The 11,348-nt window shown below is 43.1% G+C and overlaps 1 protein-coding gene across 1 annotated transcript; it reads left to right on the forward strand.

The window, feature by feature from the left end:
* Window positions 1–6,135: 6,135 nt before the first annotated feature.
* Window positions 6,136–10,873, forward strand: bambia (BMP and activin membrane-bound inhibitor (Xenopus laevis) homolog a). Its single transcript, XM_044104415.1, has 3 exons — window positions 6,136–6,745; window positions 8,639–8,920; window positions 9,837–10,873. Exons 1-3 carry the CDS (start codon window positions 6,670–6,672, stop codon window positions 10,253–10,255), a joined length of 777 nt encoding a protein of 258 aa, XP_043960350.1. The 5' UTR covers window positions 6,136–6,669; the 3' UTR covers window positions 10,256–10,873.
* Window positions 10,874–11,348: the final 475 nt, after the last annotated feature.

Genomic DNA, 11,348 nt, shown 5'->3' on the forward strand with positions numbered 1-11,348 from the left:
TTTCCGTCCAAAGCCTCAGCTTTGGACTTTCAAAAATAATTTAGATTTTACTTGTGAAGGAATTTATTACAAAGCGATTACGTGAGGTCTGTTTAAATCAGAATGATCCTGAGCAGCATATTCTCTGCCAGCAGAGGGCAGCATTGTTGTTTCCTTTCTTAAAATGATTTAGTAGGGCCAACTGAACCTAGAATGTTGATTTCAAGTCATAAATTAGTTGTTTCTTTTTTTGTCTTACAGTGTGCTAGAAGAGTCTTCAGTCTGGGTTTCAGTGATTTATTTACTTCCACTGAGAACATTCATTTAAAAACAGCCGATAATGGAGTCATAAAAAAGCCTTTTGAAAGCCTGGTTTGTCTTTAGGTACAGCTGCCTGAAGGGGCCACAATCTTCTGCTTAAATAATGAAATGCAAGTACAAACAGCATGGGAACATCCACCCATTCTATTGTTCAGGAAGGAGACAGACTCTTTGTCTCCGAGATGAATGTGCTCTGGTGTAAAATGTGAGTATCAACCCGAAAACAAAGGCTAAGGATGAGTAAGAGAGTGTCATTATCCAGAGCAAAACGAGACGTGCACCAACATGGACTGAAAGGCCCTTCAGAGAGGAGCCACAGCTCTAAGAGTGCAGTGAAAAGGCCTGATTACGTTTTGCAAATTCACATGGAAACAAAGATTAATGATTTCAGACATGCCCTGTGGTCCAATAGTACAAAATCCAGGTCTTTGGCTAAAATGAGCGTCAATAAATGTGGAGGAAGAACAGGAACCAGGCTAACTGTGAAGTACAGTGGTGGCAGCTTTGGGTTGTGGGCCGGTTCGCTGTGGGAAGGATAGGAACAAGTCGTGAAAAAAAAAAAAATTAGATATAAAACCACATTAGCCAAGAATGTAAAGTTCGAGCACATAAAGGTTGTTCACACTGACTTTAACCCTAAGGGCTCTGCCGAGTTATGCACAAAGTGGCTCCAGGATACAGTCGGCATCTTGTCGTGGCCATCAGAAAAGATTTCAGTCCCTTTTTCTCGTGGTTATAAAAACACGCAAAAGGAGGAGAAACGCGGCAAAACTGGAAACAGATTATTTCCAAAATGTAGTAATTAGCTCCCCAAGAGCATTACTTTAGCAAATACAGCTATAACACTGGATGTTGGTCCTGTGATCAATTATCAAAGCAAAACTGCAGGTACGGTCATGGACAGGAAGTCGACCCGTAAGCTTTTTCCTGCTCTCTCTGTTGACGTCGTTGAGCAAGATAAAGGCGTTGTGTATTTTGTATTAGTAAAAACACTTTTGACAAAAAAAAGCAATGAAGTTAAATTAGAAAAGCAAATTTTAGTCCCTTTTGGATGACAGACGGAAAGAACACAGATCTCCTGCACCCCCCCCAAAAAACAGTCAGTTTTCCGTCTCAGTGTGGCGACTTCGGTACGCAGATCTTTTAACCAAATCTGGAACATCAAAGCTCCCAGAGAGACTCTCTATCTCTCTCTCTTTCTCTATCTCTCTGTAGAACTGAGCATTTCCCTTTGTTACAGTCAGGAGGGCAAAACTAGATCATGCAGGACGGAGACAGTCTGCCTGTCTGGGACTCTTTGGAGACACTGATATGGCTCAGATCAAAGAGAGTACAGGAAGCACAAGAGGAAGACGTTTCAGGGAGGCCTTTCTGCCCCGGCTGGCCCCTCAGTGACGGCTGCATGGAGATGACCTGGGTGGGACGACGGGGCATAACACATACAGCTCTTCAAACGGTTTGGTTTTTGGGAAATTCAAAGTGAAGTTCTCCAAAAGAGCTTTATTGTCAATAAAAAAAACAACAAAAAACTGAGTTGTTCGTCACTCCAAGTTACCACAACAACATTCCAGCCATGAGGTTGGAAGGGGGTGGAGGGAGTGGAGAACTGTTGTCATGCAGATCGGTAACAGGTAACACTTCCAAGTAAGCGTCTCCTAATGTGTGAAACCAGACGCAACCTGCAGGGAGCGACGACTTCCTACGAAGAAAGCCGCTCACATGAAACCCACCCCACCGGGTGACACTCATCCTCTCAGCAGGAAGGGAACACACCAACGTTAGCATAAGATCAGGCGGTGAAATCTGATCAAACAGAAACCAAAAATAGTTGGGGTTTTTGTTTTAACCAAAACATAAAGCTGAGTCAGATGCAAAACTAAGATCCATCATCTGATAATGATACATTTATTTTACAGAGTGAGTTGGTTTGAGACGACTTGTTCAAAGAAAAACATTAAAACAATGTTTTAGAAGAAGTAAGAACATCATAAAACAGAACAAATTTAATTGCAACCATATTCATACTGACTAAATGTGCTTTAATACATATGATAACTCAGCAGTTTTTAAAAGCATAATTAAAAGTAAGGTTTTAACTGAGTTGATAATGGTTGCTATTGACATTAGCTACTGAGCTTTAGTGTCTTTCTTTGTGGAAGTTCAAAATGAAATGAGGATTGGACAAAATATGTAAACTCTTGAGACCATCATAGTGATGAATTTATTAGAGGGTAAAGCGCGAGTATAAACTTACCAAGATATGATTATCCACCTGAAATGACAGAAATTTCTGAGATTAATCTAAAGATAATCGTGGTTACTTGTTTTGAAACAAGTAACCACGACGCGCATCCGTCGAGAGCATTTCCGAGTCCCTGCAGCGTATCCTGAAGAACGGCTGCATGGCTCTCTGAAAATGACAACCAGGAAGAAGTCCCCACCGCTCAGCAGTCGGAGACAGAGAGGATGTTTGGGCAAACCGAAGTTGCATGAGTTCAAACTGCCTGCAGTGCAAGCCAGAATATAAACAGATGTTTATCCTTTAAAGTCCTGAAGATAATTATTGTTACTGTCACCACCGGCCGTGACAGCATCCATCATGGCTTGGGGAAGGGATGGGGGGGGGCTATTCCAGTCAGTCTCTGGCTCAGACTTGGTAAAATACATACATCTAAAATAGAACTTGACTGCTTCAGAATCTCTGTTGAAACCTCTGAAAAGTCCCACATCTGCAATAAGGTTTAATAATTCCACATTCAATGCTTTAATGTATTTTGTGATATTTTATATATTTCATAATCTGGGTGGGTTTTGACTGTCAGTCTACATTTGTTTGTACAGGGGGAAAAAAATGCCTTCTTACACATTATGACTGAAAAGGAAAAATCTTGGTACCAGTTGTGGCCACTAGATGGTGGTATTTAACTAACATCACGTAAGGTCACCCTTGCAGCTGTCGATGTTAAAGGGGCATTTCTAGAAATATTTAGATAAAAATGTAAACACTTACAGTCTAGTTAGTATAAACCGATCATTTAACGCCAAATCAAATATAAACTACTGAATAAATTAATTTTATGAGTTAAAATTACAGAAACAGAACTTGCACATTAATTAAGGCAGGGGCCTCAGAATCTCTTTGTACACATCTCTCTCAACAAATCCTAAAAACAGCGTGAGCTGACATTTTGAACCCGTCTCTTTCCACCTTTACTGCCCTTTGCACAGGATGTAACACCAGCCGTGGAGAGGCGCCTCCGTGGAATTGCACATAATTGCAGTAATTACAGTGTCGTCTTCTACTTTGCCTGAAGCGAGGATCCTCGTCTTGTTTTCGAAGAGCCACAATAAAGGTTGCTCGACGGTGAAGCATATGGCTCCGGCTCAGGGCGGAACCACGCTATCACACCTGAAGGCCGAGGCACAGAGTCATAATGAGACTGATTTCATTACGAAGTGAATGAAAGTTAAAAAAGATAACAGGAAGTTACGTCTGGTAAGATATAGATGGCGCGTGAGGCTTGATACAGATCTTTCGCCGGTTTGTTTTGCATTGCCAGTTGGTGAAGGGGTAATTGTATGTGTGTGTGCGTGTGGGCGTGTGTGTGGTGTGGGCGTGTGTGTGTGTGTGTGCGTGTGTATGTGTGTGTGTGTGTGTGTGTGTGGACTGGGTGGCGCCATGCGCTTTTTGGATTGCTAATTTCTCTAACCGGCTGTCCACTCCTCCCAGCAGCAGCAGCGGTGTCAGCCTGAAGGAAGGCGGCTCAGCCCGGCGTCAACCTGGCTGCTGCGGCGATGACGCTGCAGGTAGCTGATACCGGACACAATGACCTGACGTCACACTCTAGTTTCAAGGTGACACCTTTAATCCGGTTATTCTTAAAAAAAATAAAAATAAAAATAAAAAATTTATACATATATATATACTGATATTTTTGATTCATTCGCCAAAAAGATTTTATTAAACTGTGTTTATGTTGAGGAACTGCAACATAAACAGGTCCGACCATCCACATACCATAATATTACTGATATTACCTCAGCTCCGTAATTATTAAGTCACTTAAACGAGCACGGCCCGGTCCCATGGAACATGGTATTGTGGAAATAAAAGGCTATGAATGAAAGGTGGAGGGGATCGCTTGGATCAGGTCAGAATGTAGGGAGACAAGTTAGACCGGAAGTTAGGTGAAGTGATGTACAAAATAAAAGCTTGATTTGATCGAAGCACAAAATGGACACAGCGCTGCTAAAATTAGGTGCTGACTGCTGACCAGATGACATAGTTACTTTGAAAAAGTAGCTTTAATCGGATTACTGATTACTCCTTGAAAAGGTAACTTAGTTAGATTTCTGACTACTTGATTTGGAAAGTAACTAAGTTACATTAAAATTAACTTTTTAGTTACTTTCAGCAGCTGCTAACAACAACGCTCTGCCTCCTATGAAAATCACATTGAGCTTTGCCAATACTTAATTGTAGATTGTTTAATGGTTACAATGGTACAAAAAAAACGTGAGTAATTTGCGTGGTCCACTGTTGTCTGAAAAACTCTAAGAAGGATTTTAACCCCCCCCCCACCCCCCTCCCCACAGCCTCCAGGTTCTGCGTTACGGCCCTGCGTTTGGTGTCAGCGCAGCGCACAGAGCTCCTCCTGCCGCTCCACAGCTCAGATGGCTGCACAGATTTGTGACACTTATCTTAATATTAATAATTAGAATGGCGTTAAGTTGCCATTATAATTATTGGCAACTGCGGACACGTTTATTCGTGGCTGTTTTCACGTTTATTGCGCTGTTCATATTAGTCTCGATGTTTGCAGTTTTCTGCTCGACGTCATTCAGAGGTAGGCTAATATATTAACTCGACATTAACAAAGACACAGCGGAACTGATCATCCGGGAAATGATGGACAGGGAGAGCCTGACTAAAATTACCTTAATGACTGACAAATTCTGGGATTTATTATGAGTCTCTGCTTATTTCCAAGCCCAAATGAGTAACTTCACGTTCAAAAACGAGCCCAAAAAGGCGCAACCCGCCACTCATTAAGTTTGCAAGCGACTTTAAAAAAGCCCAAAGCCGCTTATAATAATCGGACTTGGCGACAGAAACTCAAAATAGTTCCAGTTTTTCCACCAACAAAATGCGCATCTCCCTCCATTGTTTACATTTCTGTCGCATAGAGACGTCGGTCAGGAAATACGATTAAATAACAAAAGAAGATAGTAACGCAAAGTGATTTCGATAAGTTAGTCAGTTACTGACATCACTGCTGCCGACCAATAAAATTACGACATACAATATGATGAAGATTTGAAAGTAACATTTAATTTGTACAATGAAGAAACAATTATCTTATCAGCTTATAAAAAACAGAATTGTGTGGAAACTTTATAACACTTTAGTATTCGCTAGTTTCTTCTTGGAGGAACAGACTAAATTTGTATAATTTAAAATGGTAGATTTAAAATAATCAAAAATGCCTAAGTGCTTTAAACAAGCAAATACAAAAATAAACACATAAATGTACATAAATGTTCAATCCATTAACAAACATTTTACAGTTGTCCTACATAAACTTTTTTGTTGTTTGATAGTTATGCAGGTTGAATAATTTCGTACTGCTCACATTGGTCTCAAATGCTATTCAACTTCAACCTTGGGGTTCGTGTGTGCCTTTCAGCCTGTTGGTCCTATTCTGAAATTAAGTTACCGGATGTGCCCTGAGCTGCACTCAGATCAATTTTCTGCCCTGCGTGATCGGACCAATCAGAAGGAAGGAAGGAGGAGCGTGGGCCGCTTGCTGCTTCTACTCCAGTTAAATCGCCGCCGTCTCCAGTCTGAGTGTGCGGCTCCGCGGACTGACTCATCTGTTTTTCCACCTAACATTTCTCCGGTCAGGAATACAAACGTGATGCTTCACTGCGACCGGCCACTTAGAAAGGAACAAGAGGATCAGTGGTGACCACTTCACATCCCCTTCAGCCGTTTCAAAAGGAGTATATTCCCATTTTTTCCTGTTTTCTCTCTCTTACTTTTAGTCCTGGAGAAGAAGACCGTATTTTGAGGGAGTTTTTTTTTCTTTCCTTTTGTTGTTGTGGCGAACTCCGGTAATGCCGGGCCGCTTCGAAAAACAAGTCCGCTAACATTTCTGTCTCCATGCGGGAACGGAAGCTCTTTTTCCTACCTGGTGGTGTTTTCAGGTCGGTGAGCTGAATGGCTCGTTTTTCACCCTAACTCCATGTAAGCCTACCCCCCACCCCTCACCCTCCGTTTTTTTTTTTTTTCCTTTTTTCGTTGTTGTTTTTCTCGCGGCTCTCTGCTGCTGGATATAACCGCGGTCACTGCGCAGGAATTCGGTGTAAATGGAGCGCCAGTTCAGTTTCATTTCCATTTGGCTCCAACTGGAACTCTGCGCCATGGCGGTTCTTCTGACCAAAGGTACGCTCAGACTTTGCTCTGCTGACGGGGCATGTTTGTTGGCCTCTTCAGGCCAGGATAAACACTGTTTCAAGGGGAGACATGAAACGAGACTCCGGGGTTCCGGGTCCCGTCGCTGAAGTTAGAATGAGACTTCATAAAGGACTATTCCACAACTTTCTCTTCATCTGGCTTACCTGTGGTGGGCTTTGGGTCATGAAGTAAACACTTAAACTGAATCACGCTACAAAAACGACACCGCTTGCGATGAGTGAAAAGTTTACTTGTTAGGACAAAAAAAAAAAAAAAAGGATAAGTTGTAATAGTTTTTTTTTTTGTTGTTGTTGTTGTTATTTAGACCAAATTGGATGAATTTCTGGTTGGAAAATTGGACCACAAAGTCTGGTTTTAGAAAAACTGTCCCGACTTATCCAATCCAGTCTAAATTAGAGATACCAGCAGGTCAGAGGTCGGGATATGGTTTTTCAAATACTGGAAAAACAATTTAGTTTTCTTAATTTGTCTATAAACCAAGCGCATCAAAACTAACAAGTGACTACTGATGATTAATAACACACTTAACAGGCTGTTTTGCACTTTTTAAAGTTTTAACATAAGTCTCAAAAATCAGAAAAAACAGGCTTTGATTCTTGATTTCAGTTTGTAATTTGCATTCGGAACTTGTTGTTTGGACTTTAATTGTCTATCAAAAAACAAATGCTGCGTTTCTTACCCTCTTGTTTTATGTCTTAGATAGAATTGGGAGGGAGGATTGGTACTGGTCAGGAAAAGCTTGGATCGGTGCACTGTTCCTATAAAAGTTAGAAAAGTAAAGGAAAAAAAAATACTTTTGTCTCTTTTTTTTTATGTTTTTCTTTCATGCATCAATAAACGTCTGACAAATCACAAACTGTGTGGTCAGCGCAGAATGAGGCGTTCCAGGTTTCTCACTGATCTTAATTTAGATTTTGATCTGGAGAGAGTCAAAACGTTTTTCAGATGAATAAAAAGAAAACGACAAAACAAACGAGAGAAACCGAATCCATTAAAGTTCCAAATCGGATCCCGAGATCCATCTGGAGCCTCTGGAAGTCGTAGCAAGCTCATTTTATGTATTTTCTTTTTTTCAACAAAAACCTTAAAAGAAATGTGACTAAAATCTCCTAAAGAAGCTGAAAAATACCAAAATTGTCGACTGTCTTAATGACTTTAAATCGTCGGATGAACTAACTTTACCCTACGAGGGCTAAACAACCCAAACTGAAGCATCTCATCTGCCATGTTTCACTTCTCTCACTCCTGGTGTGAGGCCTCCACCCGTGTATCGGACCCACTCGCTGGGGGCCCAGAGAGCCTCTCCGCTCCGCTCGGCCCGGCTGAGGGCCCCTCCCTCTGGTCAGCCCACAAAGGGGCCTCTCCTCTCTAATGAAATATTCTCCAAATGACCTGCCTTAGCCCTGCTGCTCCAATCATTCACAGGGAAAACACTGATCTGATGAATGTGGGCCTTGCACTGCAAGTTGGCGCAGTCTCCCACCACTACTACTTCTTCAGAAACATCCAGGTTGATGCATTGCATTGCTTTAGTGATGATGCAACCTGCAGGTCGTGTGCTGTTGCTAGCCAAGTCGCCTCAGGGCTGTGTGTTGTTGTGAAGAGTGAGAGGCGGCCATGACGAGAAGTTGGCCTGAGGCTCTTCAGTCGAGCCCCACTACCAACCAGCAGAGCTCGGCTACAGGGTGGGAAGAGTTGACTCTGCTTGTTGGTGGAGCCACGCAGTCATTAGCATCTACTGTAGGAGAAGCTAGCAGCAGGTTAGCCAGAGGAGGATTGAATGAAACCAGCTGCTGTAGAAAAAAAAAAACATGAAATGTAGTTTCTCTTACTCTTCTTCTTCTCCTCCTCCTCGTCCAGGAGAGATCAGGTGCTACTGTGACGCGCCGCACTGCGTGGCCACCGGCTACATGTGCAAGTCTGAGCTGAACGCCTGCTTCACCAAGGTCCTGGACCCGCTCAGCGCCAACTCGCCCCTGACCCACGGCTGCCTGGACCCCGTCTCCGGCGCCGCGGACGTCTGCGGTGGCGGCCGCCGTGCCGCCGACCCCCTCGGCGGGGCGCTGACGTTGGAGTGTTGCCACGACGACATGTGCAACTACCGGGGCCTGCAAGACCTGGCGCACACCAGGGACTCGACAGGTGAGGCAGCACGATGAAGTGTGGCGATAAGCGGTGATATTGTTGTCTCCAGGCGGTGTGGACGTGATGGCGTACCAATAATGATGCAAGAAGGCCAAAAATCAATCTGATTCAGTGAAGAACGCTTAACAGGAACTGGAAGATATTCAAAACAAAGAACGCAAACCATAAATAAAATGGATTATGATGTTTCTAAACAAAGCTGCCCTTCAAATAATATCAATCAGAATGGAAATGATTGCCCTCGTTTTAATCTATCACTCAATTAATTAGAATGAATTGCGACAGGCTTCCTTTGAGTTATTCTGAGGGCTCTTATTTTCCTTCTTTCAGTTTCAGAATCAGTCTTTAGTTTTTCCTTCTTTTTTTTTTTCTTTCTTTTTTTGTTCCATATCCCGCCTCATTCTTAATTTTCCAGCTTAGCAGAACTTAACGTTTTAAACTTTTAACAAGCTCCAGCTCCGCGCCTGCAGAGGCGAGAGAGCCGGCTCAGTTTTTACCTTTTAGCTCTTGGAAGGAGATCAGATGTGCTGTGTTTCTTTTCTTTTTTCAAAATTTTTTTTATTGCGTGCGCACCGTGTAATTTTCCCACCGAGCTGGAATGTGCCTCGCAGGACGAACATCCCCGACGTCCGCTCAGAAACGCGGAGCCTAGCGGGTTCTGAGACGGAGGAGGGACTTTTCCAGTTTCTTTTTTTTTTTTTTTGGTTGTTTTGTTTTCAGAGGCAGAGCAGACGGTAGTTTATTAGCTCAGATTAATCTCTGGGACAAGGTGACTCATTTGTTTTCGCCTCTCCTCACTTCTCTTTCTCTCTGTCTTGCTTTCTCTTTCCTGTCGGGGGGCCGTGGGGTTAAAAGCTGAGCTTCGCTCCTTAACAACGTGACGCTAACCGTCCAATTGTCTCCACCCTCGCAGAGAGCCGTTACCCCGCCGACGGCAACCGGAACCTGGTGACGCGGGTGCAGGAGCTGGCCTCGGCCAAGGAGGTGTGGTTCCGGGCGGCGGTGATCGCCGTGCCCATCGCCGGCGGCCTCATCCTGGTGCTGCTCATCATGCTGGCGCTGCGGATGCTGCGCAGCGAGAACAAGCGGCTGCAGGACCAGCGGCAGCAGATGCTGTCGCGCCTCCACTACAGCTTCCACGGCCACCACACCAAGAAGGGCCATGTGGCCAAGTTGGACCTGGAGTGCATGGTGCCGGTGTCGGGGCACGAGAACTGCTGCCTGACATGCGACAAGATGCGGCAGGCCGAGCCGGGCGGCGGCGGCGACAAGGTCCTGTCACTGGTGCACTGGGGGATGTACAGCGGCCACGGCAAGCTGGAGTTCGTCTGACTGCCTCTAAAAGGACATTCCTTTGTTTTGCTAAAACAATGCGAGACTGATCTCATGCCGCTTGTTTTTTTTTTGTTTGTTTGTTTGTTTTTTTGCTAGAGGAGCACTTTACTTGAAAATGAAAAGGCAGATTTGTATTTAAACTTGAGAGGGGCTCGCTGAGGATCCTGGACTTTCTACACTGAAATGCTGAAGGATTCCAAAATTTTTTGTCTTATTTGCACATTTGTTGTTGTTTCTTTTTTTCCTTCTTCTTCTTTTTTTTTTTTTTTAATAAAAAAAAATCAAAAAACAAAACAAGATTTTTACACTGACACCAGGGTACAAGAAAAGGACTGATTGAGGAGAAGGAGAGAGAGAGAAATCTCTGTGCTTTTGGACTGTAGGTGTGCACACTCCTCTGGATGTTTCATGATTCAATCTTATTGTAAAGATTAAATATATCTATATATATTTTTGTCTGAGAAAACTGACCGGTGTGCGTCTTCTTCGGAGTGAATGTTCCAACTTCTTTCTGTGATCAGACTAAAAGCTTGATTGTAAATGTGTGTGTGTGTGTGTGGATGGGTGTGTGCGTGTGTGTGAAAGAACTTCAATTAAAGTGACTTTTTATTTAAATCTGCATTCTCTGTTTCCTTCTTGATGTTTTCTGGTCATTAGACAGTAATAACAGGAGTATTATCAGCCACAGCAGTGGAGAGCTTCTGTTTTGTCTGCCGTGATTCCACCGACAGTCACACTGAGGATTGATTTCTGAATCTTCAGGTTATAAACTTCCTATAAGGTGCTTTTTTTAAAAGCAAGATTCAGCTGGAAATGTGAGTCTAAAAACTCGTATCGGGGTTTACTTTGTTTGACTTGCAGTTATGTCGACACATAACACAAAATAAAACATTATTGTGAAGTAGAATGAAAATGAATGACAATCTGAAAAGTGTGGTGTGCATTTGAATCCAGCTTCCCTGAGTAAATACTTTTTCGATGAGCGTTTTGCTGCAGTGTACAGATCAGATGGGTTTGGGGTCTTTCTCTACCAGCCTTGCAAGTCTAGAGTTTAAGGTTTTTTGCCTATTTTGACAGAGGTTCTCTATTG

The sequence above is a fragment of the Gambusia affinis genome, linkage group LG21, assembly GCF_019740435.1.
Source record: "Gambusia affinis linkage group LG21, SWU_Gaff_1.0, whole genome shotgun sequence".
NCBI classification, from domain to species: Eukaryota; Metazoa; Chordata; class Actinopteri; order Cyprinodontiformes; family Poeciliidae; genus Gambusia; species Gambusia affinis.

Bases quoted from the DNA above. Each gene is read 5' to 3' on its own strand.
- bambia (XM_044104415.1), top strand. From the start codon at position 6,670: ATGGAGCGCCAGTTCAGTTTCATTTCCATTTGGCTCCAACTGGAACTC. The intron at 6,746-8,638 runs GTACGCTCAGAC...CTCCTCGTCCAG, and splicing joins GGCGGTTCTTCTGACCAAAG to GAGAGATCAGGTGCTACTGT. The intron at 8,921-9,836 runs GTGAGGCAGCAC...CCACCCTCGCAG, and splicing joins GCACACCAGGGACTCGACAG to AGAGCCGTTACCCCGCCGAC.